Source organism: Moschus berezovskii, chromosome 1 (assembly GCF_049115385.1).
Source record: "Moschus berezovskii isolate FMDL1 chromosome 1, NW_MosBer_1.0, whole genome shotgun sequence".
NCBI classification, from domain to species: domain Eukaryota; kingdom Metazoa; phylum Chordata; class Mammalia; order Artiodactyla; family Moschidae; genus Moschus; species Moschus berezovskii.
In genome coordinates, this window is record NC_142460.1 from 23,833,999 (window position 1) to 23,851,539 (window position 17,541).

Below are 17,541 nucleotides of genomic sequence, written 5' to 3' on the forward strand. Positions count from 1 at the left end.
AGCCATCTCATTCTCTGTCGTCCCCGTCTCCTCCTGGCCCCAATCCCGCCCAGCATCAGAGTCTTTTCCAGTGAGTCAACTCGATACCGTGTCAAAATATTAGGATAGGAAGCAGAAAAAAACTTGGCAAAAGGGTTTTCCGTCCATCTGAATCTCTCTGTTTTCATATTCTTTTATGTTCCTTGAAAGTTTACTTTCCCTAGTAAAAAAGGGGAGACAGTGAGAAAAGGGTAGAAAGGAGATTCTTACTTAAGTAAAGGTCACTTTAAAAAAAATTATTTATTTTAATTGGAGGATAATTACTTTATAACATTGTATTGGTTTTGCCATACATTGACATGAATCTGCCAAGGGTGTACATGTGTTCCCCATCTTGAACCCCCTCCCATCTCCCTTCCCATCCCATCCCTCTGGGTCATCCCCGTGTACCAGCCCAAAGCATCCTGTCTCATGCATCGAACGTGGACTGGCGATTCGTTTCACATATGATAATATACATGTTTCAATACCATTCTCCCAAATCATCCCACCCTCGCCCTCTCCCACAGAGTCCAAAAGACTGTTCTATACATCTGCGTCTCTTTTGCTTTCTCGTATACAGGGGAATCGTTATCATCTTTCTAAATTCTATATATATGCGTTAGTATACTGTATTGGTGTTTTTCTTTCTGGCTTACTTCACTCTGTATAATAGGCTCCAGTTTCATCCACCTCATTAGAACTGATTCAGATGTATTCTTTTTAATGGCTGATTAATACTCCATTGTATATATGTACCAAAGCTTTCTTATCCATTCGTCTGCAGATGGACATCTAGGTTGCTTCCATGTCATGGCTATTATAATCAGTGCTGCAATGAACATTGGAGTACATGTGTCTCTTTCAATTCTGGTTTCCTCAGTGTGTATGCTCAGGAGTACAATTGCTGGGTCATATGGTAGCTCTATTTCCAGTTTTTTAAGGAATCTCCACACTATTCTCCATAGTGGTTGTACTAGTTTACATTCCCACCAACAGTGTAAGAGGGTTTCCTTTTCTCCACACCCTCTCCAGCATTTATTGCTTGTAGACTTTTGGATAGCAGCCATTCTGACTGGCGTGAAATGGTACCTCATTGTGGTTTTGATTTGCATTTCTCTGATAATGAGTGATGTTGAGCATCTTTTCATGTGTTTGTTAGCCATCTGAATGTCTTCTTTAGAGAAGTGTCTGTTTAGTTCTTTGGCCCACTTTTTTATTGGGTCATTTATTTTTCTGGAATTGAGCTGCAGGAGTTGCTTGCATATTTTTGAGATTAACTCTTCGTCAGTTGCTTCATTTGCTATTATTTTCTCCTATTCTGAAGGTTGTCTATTCACCTTGCTTATAGTTTCCTTTGCTGTGCAGAAATTTTTAATTTTAATTAGGTCCCATTTGTTTATTTTTGCTTTTATTTCCAATATTCTGGGAGGTGGGTCATGGAGGATCCTGCTGTGATTTATGTTGGAGAGTGTTTTGCCTATGTTCTCCTCTAAGAGTTTCATAGATTCTGGTCTTACATTTAGATCTTTAATCCATTTTGAGTTTATTTTTGTGTATGGTGTTAGGGAGTGTTCTAGTTTCATTCTTTTACAAGTGGTTGACCAGTTTCCCCAGCACCACTTGTTAAAGAGATTGTCTTTTCTCCATTGAATATTCTTACCTCCTTTGTGAAAGATGGTGTCCATAGGTGCATGGATTTGTCTCTGGGCTTTCTATTTTGTTCCATTGATCTATATTTCTGTCTTTATGCCAATACCATACTGTCTTGATGACTGTGGCTTTGTGGTAGAGCCTGAAGTCTGGCAGGTTGATTCTCCCAGTTCTGTTCTTCTTTCTCAAGATCGCTTTGGCTATTCGAGGTTTTTTGTATTTCCATACAAATTGTGAAATTATTTGTTCTAACTCTGTGAAAAGTACCGTTGGTAGCTTGATAGGGATTGCATTGAACCTATAAATTTTGGGTAATATATTCATTATGACAATATTTATTCTTCCAATCAATGAACACGGTGGATTCCTCCATCTATCAGTGTCCTCTCTGATTTCTTTCACCAGTCTTTAATAGTTTCCTATATACAGGTCTTTCGGAGAAGGCAATGGCAAGCCACTCCAGTATTGTTGCCTAGAAAATCCCATGGATGGAGGAGCCTGGTAGGCTGCAGTCCATGGGGTCACTAAGGGTCGGACACGGCTGAGCAACTTCACTTTCAGTTTTCACTTTCACACATTGGAGAAGGAAATGGCAACCCACTCCAGTGTTCTTGCCTGGAGAATCCCAGGGACGGGGGAGCCTGGTGGGCTTCCGTCTATGGGGTCACACAGATCGGACACGACTGAAGTGACTTAGCAGCAGCATATACAGGTCTTTAGTTTCTTTCAGTTCAGTTCAGTTCAGTTCAGTCGCTCAGTCGTGTCCGACTCTCCGCGACCCCATGAATCACAGCACGCCAGGCCTCCCTGTCCACCACCAACTCCCGGAGTTCACTCAAACTTATGTCCACAGAGTCAATGAAACCATCCAGCCATCTCATTCTCTGTCGTCCCCTTCTCCTCCCTCCCTCAACCTTCCCGCGCATCAGAGTCTTTTCCAGTGAGTCAACTCATCGCATGAGGTGGCCAATGTATTGGAGTTTCAGCTTTAGCATCAGTCCTTCCAATGAATACCCAGGATTGATCTCCCTTAGAATGAACTGGTTGGGTCTCCTTGCAGTCCATGGGACTCTCAAGAGTCTTCTCCAACACCACAGTTCAAAAGCATCAATTCTTCAGCGATCAGCTTTCTTCACAGTCCAACTCTCACATCCATATATGACCACGGGAAAAACCATAGCCTTGACTAGACGGACCTTTGTTGGCAAAGTAATCTCTCTGCTTTTTAATATACTATCAAGGTTGGTCATAACTTTCCTTCCAAGGAGTAAGCGTCTTTTAATTTCATGGCTGCAATCAGCATCTGCAGTGATTTTGGAGCCCCAAAAAATAAAGTCTGACACTGTTTCCACTGTTTTTCCATCTATTTCCCTGAAGTGAGGGGACCAGATGCCATGATCTTTGTTTTCTGAATGTTAAGCTTCAAGATAACCTTTTCACTCTCCTCTTTCACTTTCGTCAAGAGGCTTTTTAGTTCCTCTTCACTTTCTGCCATAAGGGTAGTGTCATCTGCATATCTGAGGTTATTGATATTTCAACCAGCAATCTTGATTCCAGCTTGTGCTTCTTCCAGCCCAGCATTCCTCATGATGTATTCTGCATATAAGTTAAATAAGCAGGGTGACAATATACACTCTTGACATACTCCTTTTCCTATTTGGAACCAGTCTGTTGTTCCATGTCCAGTTCTGACTATTGCTTCCTGACCTGCATACAGGTTTCTCAAGAGGCAGGTCAGCTGGTCTGGTATTCCCATCTCTTTCAGAATTTTCCACAGTTTCTTGTGATCCACACAGTCAAAGGCTTTGGCATAGTCAATGAAGCAGAAATAGATGTTTTTCTGGAACTCTCTTGCTTTCTCCATGATCCAGCGGATGTTGGCAATTTCATCTCTGGTGCCTGTGCCTTTTCTAAAACCTGCTTGAACATCTGGGAGTTCACGGTTCACATATTGCTGAAGCCTGGCTTGGAGAATTTTGAGCATGACTTTACTAGCGTGTGAGATGAGTGCAATTGTGCAGTAATTTGAGCATTCTTTAGCATTGCCTTTCTTTGGGATTGGAATGAAGACTGACCTTTTCCAGTCCTGTGGCCACTGCCGAGTTTTCCAAATTTGCTGGCATATTGAGTGCAGCACTTTCACAGCATTATCTTTCAAGATTTGAAATAGCTCAACTGGAATTCCATCACCTCCACTAGCTTTGTTCGTAGTGATGTTTTCTAAGGCCCACTTGACTTCACATTCCAAGATGTCTGGCTCTAGGTCAGTGATCACGTTATCGTGACTATCTTGGTCGTGAAGATCTTTTTGTACAGTTCTTCTGTGTATTCTTGCCACCTCTTCTTAATATCTTCTGCTTCTGTTAGGTCCATACTGTTTCTGTCCTTTATCTAGCCCATCTTTACATGAAATATTCCCTTGATATCTCTAATTTTCTTGAAGAGATCTCTTGTTTTTCCTATTCTGTTGTTTTCTTCTATCTCTTTGCATTGATCACTGAGGAAGGCTTTCTTATCTCTCCTTGCTATTCTTTGGAACTCTGCATTCAGATGCTTATATCTTTCCTTTTCTCCTTTGCTTTTCACTTCTCTTCTTTACACAACTATTTGTAAGGCCTCTTCAGACAGTTGTTTTGCTTTTTTGCATTTCTTTTCCAAGGGGATGGTCTTGGTCCCTGTCTCCTGTACAATGTCATGAACCTCCGTCCAGAGTTCATCAGGCACTCTATCTATCAGTTCTAGTCCCTTGATCTATTTCTCACTTCCACTGTATAATCATAAGGGATTTGCTTTAGGTCATATCTGAATGGTCTAGTGGTTTTCCCTACTTTCTTCAATTTAAGTCTGAATTTGTCAATAAGGAGTTCATGATCTGAGCCACAGTCAGCTCCTGGTCTTGTTTTTGCTAACTGTATACAGCTTCTCCATCTTTGCTGCAAAGAATATAATCAATCTGATTTCGGTGTTGACCATCTGGTGATGTCCATGTGTAGAGTCTTCTCTTGTGTTGTTGGAAGAGGGTGTTTTCTATGACCAGTGCGTTCTCTTGACAAAACTCTATTAGCCTTTGCCCTGCTTCATTCCGTGCTCCAAGGCCAAATTTGCCTGTTACTCCAGGTGTTTCTTGACTTCCTACTTTTGCATTCCAGTCCCCTGTAACGAAAAGGACATCTTTTTTGGGTGTTACTTCTAAAAGGTCTTGTAGGTCTTCATAGAACCGTTCAACTTTGGCTTCTTCAGCATTCCTGGTTGAGGCATAGGCCTGGATTTCTGTAATATTGAATGGTTTCCCTTGGAAAAGAACAGAAATCATTCTGTCATTTTTAAGATTGCATCCAAGTACTGCATTTCCGACTCTTTTGTTGACCATGATGGCTTAGTTTCTTTAGGTAAATATATTCCTAAGTATTTTATTCTTTTCATTGCAACGGTGAATGGAATTGTTTCCTTAATTTCTCTATTTTCTCATTATTAGTGTATAGGAATGCAAAGTATTTCTGTGTGTTGATTTTATATCCTGGAACTTTACTATATTCATTGATTAGCTCTAGTAATTGTCTTGTAGAGTCTTTAGGGTTTTCTGTGTAGATGATCATGTCATCTGCAAACAGTGAGTGTTTTACTTCTTCTTTTCCAATCTGTATTCCTTTTCTGTCTTTTTCTGCTCTGATTGCTGTGGCCAAAACTTGCAAAACTGTGTTGAATAGTAGTGTTGAGAGCGGGCACCCTTGTCTTGTTCCGGACTTTAGGGGAAGTACTTTCAATTTTTCACCATTGAGGATAATGTTTGCTGTGGGTTTGTCATATATAGCTTTTATTATGTTGAGGAATGTTCCTTCTATTCCTGCCTTCTGGAGGGTTTTTATCATAAATGGATGTTGAATTTTGTCGAAGGCTTTCTCTGCATCTATTGAGATAATCATATAGTTTATATTTTTCATTTTGTTAATGCAGTGTATTACATTGATTGATTTGTGGATATTGAAGAATACTTGCCTCCCTGGGATAAAGCCCCCTTGGTCATGATGTATGATCTTTTTAATGTGTTGTTGGATTCTGATTGCTAGAATTTTATTAATGATTTTTGCATCTATGTTCATCAGTGATATTGGCCTTAGTTCTCTTTTTTTGTGGCATCTTTGTCAGGTTTTGGGATTCGGGTGCTGGTGGCCTCATAGAATGAGTTAAGACATTTACCTTCCTCTGCAATTTTCTGGAAGAGTTTGAGTAGGATAGGTGTTAGTTCGTCTCTAAATTTTGGTAGAATTCAGCTGTGAAGCCGTCTGGACCTGGGCTTTTGTTTGCTGGAAGATTGCTGATTACAGTTTCAATTTCTGTGCTTGTGATGGGTCTGTTAAGATTTTCCATTTCTTCCTGGTTCAGTTTTGGAAAGTTGTACTTTTCTAAGAATTTGTCAATTTCTTCCAAGTTGTAGATTTTTTTGGCATTTAGTTGCTGATAATAGTCTCTTATGATCCTTTGTATTCCTGTGTTGTCTGCTGTGATCTCTCCATTTTCATTTCTAATTTTATTGATTTGGTTTTTCTCCCTTTGTTTCTTGATGAGTCTGGCTAGTGGTTTGTCAATTTAATTTACCCTCTCAAACAACCAGCTTTTGGCTTTGTTGATTTTTGCTATGGTCTCCTTTGTTTCTTTTTCATTTATTTCTGCCCTAATTTTTACGATTTCTTTCCTTCTACTGACCCTGGGGTTCTTCATTTCTTCCTTTTCTAGTTGCTTTAGATGTAGAGTTAGGTTATTTAGTTGACGTTTTTCTTGTTTCTTGAGGTATGCCTGTATTGCTATGAACCTTCCCCTTAGTACTGCTTTTACAGTGTCCCAGAGGTTTTGGGTTGTTGTGTTTTCATTTTCATTCGTTTCTATGCATATTTTGATTTCTTTTTTTATTTCTTCCGTGATTTCTTAGTTATTCAGCAGCGTGTTGTTCAGCCTCCGTATTTTGGAATTTTTAGTAGTTTTTCTCCTGTAATTGACATCTAATCTTACTGCTTTGTGGTCAGAAAAGATGCTTGGAATGATTTCAATTTTTTTGAATTTACCAAGGCTAGATTTATGGCCCAGGATGTGGTCTATCCTGGAGAAGGTTCCGTGTGCACTTGAGAAGAAGGTGAAAATCATTGTTTTGGTGTGAAATGTCCTATAGATATCAATTAGGTCTAACTGGTCTATTGTATCATTTAACGTTTGTGTTTCCTTGTTTTTTTTCTGTTTAGTTGATCTGTCCATAGATGTAAGTGGGGTATTAAAGTCTCCCACTCTTATTGTGTTATTGTTAATTTTCCCTTTCATACTTGTTAGTAATTGTCTTACATATTGCGGTGCTCCTATGTTGGTTGCATAAATATTTATAATTGTTATATCTTCTTCTTGGATTGATCCTTTGATCATTATGTAGTGTCCTTCTTTGTCTCTTTTCACAGCTTTTGTTTTAAAGTCTATTTTATCTGGTATGAGTATTGTTACTCCTGCTTTCTTTTGGTCTCTATTTGCGTGGAATATCTTTTTCCAGCCCTTCACTTTCAGTCTGTGTGTGTCCCTTGTTTTGAGGTGGGTCTCTTGTAGACAACATATATGGGGGTCTTGTTTTTATATCCATTCAGCCAGGCTTTGTCTTTTGGTTGGGGCATTCAATGCATTTACATTTAAGGTAATTATTGTTAAGTATGATCCCGTTGCCATTTACTTTATTGTTTTGGGTTCGAGTTTATACACTCTTTCTGTGTTTCCTGTCTAGAGAAGGTCTTTTAGCATTTGTTGGAGAGCTGGTTTGGTGATGCTGAATTCTCTCAGCTTTTGCTTGTCTGTAAAGCTTTTGATTTCTCCTTCATATTTGAATGAGATCCTTGCTGGGTACAGTAATCTGGGCTGTAGGTTACTTTCTTTCATCACTTTAAGTATGTCTTGCCATTCCCTCCTGGCCTGAAGAGTTTCTATTGAAAGATCAGCTGTTATCCTATGGGGATCCCCTTGTGTGTTATTTGTTGCTTTTCCCTTGCTGCTTTCAAAATTTGTTCTTTGTGTTTGATTTTTGTTAATTTGATTAATATGTGTCTTGGGGTATTTTGCCTTCGGTTTATCCTGTTTGGGACTCTCTGGGATTCTTGGACTTGGGTGATTATTTCTTTCCCTATTTTAGGGAATTTTTCAACTATTATCTCCTCAAGTATATTCTCATGGTCTTTCTTTTTGTCTTCTTCTTCTGGGACTCCTATGATTTGAATGTTGGTGCGCTTAACATTGTCCCAGAGGTCTCTGAGATTGTCCTGATTTCTTTTAATTTGTTTTTCTTATTTCCCCTCTGTTTCATTTATTTCCACCATTCTATCTTCTAACTCACTTATCCTATCTTTTGTCTCCATTATTCTACTGTTGGTTCCCTCCAGAGTGTTTATTATCTCATCTATTGCATTATTCATTGTATACTGACTCTTCTTTATTTCTTTTAGGTCCTTATTAAACCTTTCTTGCATCTTCTCAATCTTTTTCTCCAGGTTATTTATCTGTAACTCCAATTTCTTTTCAAGATTTTGGATCATTTTCACTATTATTATTTGGAATTCTTTATCAAGTAGGTTTCCTATCTATTCCTCTTTTGTTAGAGTTGGTGGACATTTATCCTGTTCCTTTATTTGCTGTGTATTTCTCTGCCTCTTCATCTTGCTTATATTGCTGTGTTTAGGGTGGTCTTTCCATCTTATGGCAGTTTGTGGAGTTCTTTCTATTGTGGAGTTTCCTCACTATGGGTGAAGTTGGATGAGTGGCTACCCAAGATTCCCTGGTTAGGAAAACTTGTGTCGGTGTTCTGGTGGGTGGATCTGGATTTCTTCTCTCTGGAGTGCAATGAAGTGTCCAGTAATGAGTTATGAGATGTCAATGGGTTTGGAGTGACTTTGGGCAGTCTGTATATTGAAACTCAGGGCTATTTTCCTGTGTTGCTGGAGAATTTGTCTGGTATGTCTTGCTCTGGAACTTGTTGACCCTTGGGTGGTGCTTGGTTTCAGTGTAGGTATGGAGGCATTTGATGAGCTCCTATCGATTAATGTTCCCTGGAGTCAGTTCTTTGGTGTTCTCAGGATTTGGCCTTAAGCCTCCTGCTTCTGGTTTTCAGTCTAATTCTTGCAGTAGCCTCTAGACTTCTCTGTCACTTCCAAGGTGGTTCCCTCTGTTTTAGCTTCTGTTTGCTGGTCTCTTCAGTGTCTAATTTCTGCCCTGACTCTAGGGGGCGGTGGTGGACACTTTTTAAGGCTCACTTGTTCAGTCCTGTTCTGGGAAGGGAGGAACACTGCAGACAAATATCTCTGGTGTCTGTGGGGAGTGCTCGCAGTGTCCTGGCCACACTGGGTTTGGCCCCACTCACGGCATGTGTGCTGTCCCAGTCTACACTGCACATGCTCTAGGTTGCTCTGCCGGGAACTGTCTGAGGCTGGCGATGGGTTGCATGCACATCCCAGGTCTAAGCCACTTAGGTTTAGGTACTTGGGTACTCCACAAAGGCACAGACTTGGTTGGGCCTGCGTTTTGTGCCCTTCCCCGGTCTGAGCAGCTCAGGTGACCAGCTGTTTGGCGAGCGCGGTCACTGCGACTTATCACCTCCCTGGTCCCTGCCACTCGGTTTTCTGGGTGTACAACTGGCGCACCTTCTCAGGTTGATGTCTACCGGCCAGAAACCCAAGAAGTTTGGTTAGCAATGAAGTCTGTTTGCAGTTTGGTGTCGGATTCCTCTCTGGGGCCGCAATTGACGCTTCCGACTCTGGCTGCCCTAGCCTGCCTGTCTCGGCAGGGGATGGGCCATCCATAGCCGGCTAGCTCTATTCAGTCTTTGTTCTGTGAGTGGGTCTGGTGGCGTCTTAGGTCAGGGCTTTTCACCTTTTTGCAGGGTAGCTATCCCACAGTCTGCTTTGCTATCTCCAGTTAGCTCTCTCAGATTGCCCTTGCGACATTCAGGCCTGGTCCTTATTCTAAGCAATGCAGCCTGCGCCTCCGTGCCCAGCTCCCACTTGCTAGTTGCAGATGCGGGCGTCTGCACTGCTTATCCACTAGGAGTTACTGTTGGGCATGTAATCTGTGGGTTTTAATTATTTATTTCTTTTCCCTCCCAGTTATGTTGCCCTCTGAGGTTCCAAGGCTCACCACAGACTCACCAGTGAGAGTGTTTACTGGTGTTTGAAAACTTCTCTCTTTTTTAAGCCTCTCTTCCCGATATGGACTGTCCCTACCTCTTTGGTCTCTCTTTTTATCTTTTATGTTTTTTCCTACCTCCTTTCGAAGACAATGGGCTGCTTTTCTGGGTGCCTGATGTCCTCTGCCGGCATTCAGAAGTTGTTTTGTGGAATTTACTCAGCTTTCAAATGTTCTTTTGATGAATTTGTGGGGGAGAAAGTGGTCTCCATGTCCTATTCCTCCGCCATCTTCTGGAAACTCCAAGGTCACTTTTTAATTGATAAAGAAAACCTAGTATTATTTTGTAAATGTGATAATGTCAGTCAGCAAGTATTTGTTAAGGATCAGCCAAGTTTCTTCACGCCTATTGAGACCAACAGTTGCACCTACTTGAATGAGATGTAGTGAGGATTAAATCAGTTAAAACTTCTGAATCTTTAATGTAACTGATTAAATCAGTTAATACATGTAAAATCAGGTCTGGTGTTTAATAAAAACTCAGTAAACAGTAGCTTGTAAGGGTTCTGCAATATATTTAGAAAATAAGACATGTAAAAACAATGTTTTAAAATGCAAAGGAGTCTGTATGTGTGTGTGTGAATTAGGTGATGGAAATTATACAAATTTAAGACTGAGAGTCTGGCTGGTAGGAAAGTGTTTACAAAGAAAGGATCTTTTAATTTAATTTGTCTTTTTAATTTAATCTTTTAATTTATCTGAGTTCTAAGTGATGGAAAGAATTAAAGGATTATTCCAAAGGAAGAATGAGATGAGGTGAAATATGGAGCAATTAGAGACAGGAAGAGAATAGGCAGAATTGATACTGAGAAGTAGGAAAGAGTGATTCAAGTGTTTGGACAATTCTCTGCAGGCAAAAGAGGGTCACTGACATTTTTGAGTAAGTGACTCATATGAATAAATTAATTTTAAGGCTGTTAATTTAAATGTAGAACTCAAACTAAAGAGAAGACAGTAGAGAGAGGAATCAAGATGTCAGTAAGAAATGCACGTATTCGCCAACAGATAACAAAACGCAACTTGAGTGATGGCAGCGATAACAGAGAAAGTAAATGGGTAAAACAACAATTTCGGTGGATCAAGAGAGAAAAGCGTTGCTAGGTTTTCCCTCTTACAATTTCATCACAGCAGTCTCTTTTTTTTCAATAGCATGGTTGAAGATATTTATTGTAGAAATTTGATTATACATAAAAGCAGAGGTATAGTGAAGTCAGAATATACTGATCACCCAGCTTCAATAATCATTGGTGTTGTGAATGCCAATATAGCTTCATCTATCTCCACTGCTCACCACCCTTTCCCTATGGACTAATTTGAGGCACATTCCAGACATTACAATATTTTAATCTCAAATAACAGCAGCCTCGTCTTGAAATCAGTTACTAGATGACTCTCCCTATGGAACAAAATCTTAGCTACTTCCTTGATTGAATTAGATGAAGCGTGTGAATCTAAATTTTCTTACTACAATTTGCCCCTAAGAATCTCCTACTGAAAATACTGTCATCGTTTTTTTCTGTCTTTATACATTTTGCCACACCTGAAGTGCTCCATCTTCCCCCAGGCCCCTGCCATTTCCTCCCATCCCTCAAAATTGATATCAAAAGCCAACTTTAGGTAAGGCCTACAAATAACATCTGCTCTTCTCTGTAAACATTTTAGAGCACTTAGCAAACACCAACATGGACTGTGTATCCATCTCATATCTACAAGATCAGATGTCTAGGAGCAGAAATCAATGGTATCTTGACATCATTGTCAGCATCTGTCATGATTTGCACATACAAGATATTCAATAAATATTTGCTGAGTGAATGAATGTGATGTTTTCATTTATTGGCATAACTTTATTGTTGCAGTGCTCCAATGATTCTTTGTGTCTAAGGAAGAGAGAAATTTGGTATTGCCTTTCCTAGACTAGGAGAGGTAGGGATCCCTAGTTCATTGAAGAGAAGGAAACAAAGTGGATAAAACTGGAGGAATGCACAGAATATCCAATCCCTCCCTGGGCTCTTGCATCAGAAGAAGAGTCTGAATCATAGCTTATGGAAGACTGATAATGAGGTACCTGTTGTTATGCTCCCATGAGCTCTTGTTTTGTGGTGAAGGCATCACTTTCAAATATCACCAGTTTAAGATTTGTTATATTAGGGGACTTAGAGCACTCTAATTTTTGAATTCCATGAGTATTTCTGCAGTATCATCTACTCACAACAGAAAAAATGAGAGTCTTATGGAGGTGTTCTAAAGGAATTAAACCCAAGGTGGCACTCTTTGGAATGGGTTAAGAAAGCACCTGCCAATGCAGGAGATTCTAGAGAGTGGGTTCAATCCCTGGGTCAGGAAGACTTCCTGGAGTAGGAAATGGCAAGTGCTCAGTATTCTTGCCTGGAAAATTCCATGGACAGAGGAGCCTGGCTGGCTACAGTCCATGGAGTTGCAAAGAGTCAGACACGACTGAGTGACTGAACACACACACACACAAGAATTCCAAAGTGAGAAAATTAATTATTCTAGTAGAGTGCTTTGCAGTTTATGCTTAACTTTTTCTTACATATCAGCATATCCTAAAATGAAACTGAAAACAGATATTTTTTAATATTTCCATTGTTTTAAGAAAGGATACTGATAGCAACTGGAAATCAGAATGTGCAAATTGCCCAGGGTCACACAGTTAGTGAATGATGGTATCAGTGTACCTCTATATTTTCAGTTGTATTGAATAATGGGAAATTAAAAAAAAAACATTTTTGGGGTCAAGTACCACAAAACAAATATTAAAATGTTTGATCCTCCTTTGTTCAGATGTTTCTCTTCATATTATTTACTGTAACTTTCTACATCTCAAGTTTCCATGCACAAATATATGAGATTTTAAAATGTACTGTAAAGAACTGTGAGGATAAATTGACACTACACCTGTGGGTATGCACACTGCAAGGTGTTGCCCAGAATAGACACTAGATGAGTGCTGCCTCTGCTGCTGCTGCTACTAAGTTATGTCAGTCGTGTCTGACTCTGTGCGACCTCATAGATGGCAGCCCACCAGGCTCTTGTCTCTGGGATCCTCTAGGCCAGAACACTGGAGTGGGTTGCCATTTCCTTCTCCAAGATGAGTTCTTGTTTCCTATTATTCCACAACCCTTCTCTTCATGGGAAAGCATTCATGGATGCATACACCGTAAACAACGCATACGCACACACACAAACATACTGATGCAAATGCTGGACTAGCACTTATAAAAAGAAGAGCTGCTATATAGAGCATCGACCTATACAATTGATAAGCACTCAGTTAAGCACGGCTGTACCTATTACTAATGCCACTCAGCTAATGCATCCAGGATTTCACAAGAGGACTCTTGTGATGTGTACAAACAGCATCAAGTGACTGAAGCTGGTAGGGTGTGTGTTGGATTGGGTGTAGGGGGGCAGGGGTGGACTCAGACACATCCAGTACAAATCATCAAAGGGTAATGTTCTCTATCCTAAAAATCTGTGATTATTTCAAGTTAGCATAGGACCTCAGAGACTGTACAATTTCTTTTCATATTCCTTTGTGTATTAGTCCCTCAGTACTGTCGGACTCTGCAATCCCATGGACTGTAGCCTGCCAGGGTCCTCTGTCCATGGAATTCTGTAGGCAAGAATACTGGCATGGGTAGCCATTCCCTCCTCCAGGGGATATTTCCAACCTGGGGATTGAACCCAGGTCTCCTGCATTGCAAACAGATTCTTTACCATCTGAGCCACAAGAGAAGACCTCATATTTCTATCCCTGGTAGTAAAATAACCCTATATTGGCTCACAGAGAAATCAGCCTTATATTTCACAGATTCTACTCCAGGACAGAGGGAGAATTACTAAGACTATCCACTGAACATAAAAATAGTAGAAAGTGTTGTGATTTACACTGACTTTTTAACTAAAGGGAATTGGAACTTAGATTCAGTAGATAATTAAAATTTCTGTTAAAATAGCCCTTGGAGCCACTAGATATGCTGGTAAATTAAAAATTCAGTGGGATGGTTGAGATTCAACAGAATCCTGCACTGTTTGAAACAATTTTTACCAGAAAATATATCCCCAAATAACCTTCAAAGTATTTGTACTTAGAAAAACTGTGCATTAATTCTGATGCTATTGCCCTTGCACATCAATTTAAAAGCTCCTCTTTTGATACTGTCAAAAGCAAAACCAAATCCATTTCTATATCTAAATCGTTGTGTCTAATTTTTTTAACCAAGTACATTAGGTTTCAATTGGAATATGACTAACCATGAAATGATAAACCTATAATAACTATGAAAAATGTCATGTTGTTTGATTTTTTAAAAGAGATTTTGCTTATTTCCTTCTGTTCTCAGTAAGAACCATAATTTAAACTGAGCCCAATTTCCTTCTTTGTATTAAGAATACACATAAATCAAACTTTCAACTTGCCTCAGTTTACTTATTTATCAAAACGAAAAAATGAGCATGACTTTTTAAAATAAAATTTTTTCAGTGGAGAGTAACTTTCCATCAGGGTGCTAAAATAAAGCAAAGCACAATTTTCTTTCACATTGTTATTTTCTATCTTATAACACTTTTAAACACTCTCTTCCCCAAATCACGTAGGATTTTTCATTCATTCACAACCTAGTTCCAAGTGTTTCTTTACTTTTGGAAATTTCCAAAAAGCATAGAATTCACCCTCAAAGAGAGATAATTTGCCACTGTTTCAAAGAAGTTCGCTACAAATTTTCAAGACAAGAATTCCAAGAGAGGCATTCTAAGAATGTTTATGGAGTTCAGTTTAGTTCATTTCAATTGCTCAGTCGTGTTCGACTCTTTGTGACCCCATCAATCGCAGCATGCCAGGCCTCCCTGTCCATCACCAACTCAAGGAGTCCACCAAAACCCATGTCCATTGAGTCAGTGATGCCATCCAACCATCTCATCCTCTGTCGTCCCCTTCTCCTCCTGCTCTCAATCTTTCCCAGCATCAGGGTCTTTTCCAATGAGTCAGCTCTTCGCATCAGGTGGCCAAAGGATTGGTGTTTCAGCTTCAACATCAGTCCTTCCAATGAACACCCAAGACTGATTCCCCTTAGGATGGACTGGTTGGATCTCCTTGCAGTCCAAGAGACTCTCAAGAGTCTTCTCCAGCACCACAGTTCAAAAACATCAATTCTTCGGCGCTCAACTTTCTTTATGGTCCAACTCTCACATCCATACATGACCACAGGAAAAACCATAGCCTTGACTAGACAGACCCTTGTTGGCAAAGTAATGTCTCTGCTTTTTAATATGCTATCTAGGTTGGTCATAACTTTCCTTCCAAGGAGTAAGGGTCTTTCAATTTCATGGCTGCAATCACCATCTGCAGTTATTTTGAAGCCCAGAAAAATAAAGTCGGCCACTCTTTCCACTCTTTCCCCATCTATTTGCTATGAAGTGATGGGACTGGATGCTATGATCTTTGTTTTCTGAATGTTGAGCTTCAAGCCAACCTTTTCACTCTCCTCTTTCACTTTCATCAAGAGGTTCTTCAGTTCTTCACTTTCTGCCATAAGGGTGGTGTCATCTGCATATCTGAGGTTATTGATATTTCTCCAGGCAATATTGATTCCAACTTGTGCTTCCTCCAGCCCAGCGTTTCTCATGATGTACTCTGCATATAAGTTATATAAGTAGGGTGATAATATACAGCCTTGACGTACTCTTTTCCCTATTTGGAACCAATCTGTTGTTCCATGTCCAGTTCTAACTCTTGTTTCCTGACCTGCATACAAGTTTCTCAAGAGTCAGGTCAGGTGGTCTGGTATTCCCATCTCTTTCAGAATTTTCCACAGTTTATTGTGATCCACACAGTCAAAGGCTTTGGCATAATCAATAAAGCAGAAATAGATGCTTTTCTGGAACTCTTGCTTTTTCGATGATCCAGCAGATGTTGGCAACTTGATCTCTTGTTCCTCTGCCTTTTCTAAAACCAGCTTGAACATCAAGAAGTTCATGGTTCATGTATTGCTGAAACCTGTCTTGGAGAATTTTAAGCATGACTTTACTAGCATGTGAGATGAGTGCAATTGTGCGGTAGTTTGAGCATTCTTTGGCATTCCCTTTCTTTGGGATTGGAATGAAAACTGACCTTTTCCAGTCCTGTAGCCACGTTTGAGTTTCCCAAATTTGCTGGCATATTGAGTGCAGCCCTTTCACAGCATCATCTTTCAGGATTTGAAATAGCTCAACTGGAATTCCATCAGCTCCACTAACTTTGTTCATTTATGGAGTGGCGGTTATAATTGGAATAAGGAAATGTACCTTCAAAATATCTGTCTTGGTTGGGTAATTTAAGGAGCACAGATACTATTAAAATCTTGTCACGCTGCTTTATAGATATCCTTAATCAATGGAAAGACTTGCAAGGCACATCCAGTTTTATGGGAGTTAGAAGCATCACTTCCTGGACTCTAATGAAGAGTTGTGATGTGGCTTCACACAACGTGGAAGAGTCTGCACAGAATCACCACCTTCTCTTGGGGTATATAAGACAGCAAGCTGAAGGAGAAACCTGAGACACTCACTTCTTTGGAACAGACGACAACCTGCTCCTGAAATCTCACCATGTCTTGCCACAACTACTGCTCCGGAAACTACACCTTGGGGTCTCTCAGGAGTCCCTGTCACATCCCAGTCACCTCATCGGTCGGCCTCTACACTCCGAGTGTGAGCATCGGAGATGCTTTCTGCTTGCCCAGCAGCTGTCAGGACCGAACCTGGATCCTGAGTAATGGCCAGGAGACCTGCAGTGAACCTACCAGCTGCCAGCCAGCCAACTGTGAGCTCAGCAGCTGTGAAACTTCCAGCTACCCTTCCTCTGGTTGCTATGTGCCAAGACCTGGCCAAGGAACCAGTTTTCTTCCTGCTGCTTCTCACCTCTCTGGATCCTGCCTCTCCGTGTCTTATAGGCCGCTGACCTATGTGTCCAGCAGCTCGCGACCCTCGAGCCTTCTCCCTTGTGGATATTGCCCCTCGGGTTCTTTGGCCTGTGGTCCTCAACCCATCAGCATTGTGTCCAGTGGCCTCAGACCTCTGCGCCCTGTCTTCAGTGGATGCCAAACTCTGCCATATGTGTTCAGTCCTTATCGTCCATCTTGCTCTACCTGCGGAGGCCTGTAGCTTCTTTATTTCGGCCAATAATCATGGTGAAGATCCAAGAGGAAAATTCAAATTCCACGTGCTTCTGCTCCTTTCCTAGTAGTGACTGCTTTTTCTTGATTTTTCCTGTGCCTGATCCAATGAAAGCTGTTCCTTTCCCATTTTCATCTTTTTTTCATCTTTCCTTAGCATGAAATTATGGTTTGCAGTGCTCTTCAACGTTGATTGGGTGTGGGAAGAATTTATTCGGTTTGGATTATAATAAATGCGTTTAAGTCAGAACTAAGAATCTGGTTCTTCAGTTTGTCTTTATTTTATCACCTGTGTGACTAAGCTCAACTGCCTGCAAGAGAAGTGGCTAGGACTTGGTACACTCAACCATGTGATTTCACCTCACAGTAGTGGACTAGCTTGATGGTTTATTCCTCAAACTGCTTTCTAGATCACTGATATCTCTGATCCTACATCCTTAAGAGACCCAAAAACCTTTGGTGAAAGTTATTTTGAAGAGGCAAAATTAGGGATGAT

General features: G+C 40.4%; 1 protein-coding gene across 1 annotated transcript; it reads left to right on the forward strand.

The window, feature by feature from the left end:
• The first annotated feature begins 16,479 nt into the window (after positions 1–16,479).
• Positions 16,480–17,034, forward strand: KRTAP26-1 (keratin associated protein 26-1). The gene has a single exon (XM_055417671.2). The coding sequence runs from the start codon at positions 16,480–16,482 to the stop codon at positions 17,032–17,034; it is 555 nt and encodes a 184-aa protein (XP_055273646.2).
• Positions 17,035–17,541: the final 507 nt, after the last annotated feature.

Excerpts from the sequence above, each read along its gene's own strand:
- KRTAP26-1 (XM_055417671.2), top strand. The coding sequence starts at position 16,480 with ATGTCTTGCCACAACTACTGCTCCGGAAACTACACCTTGGGGTCTCTC.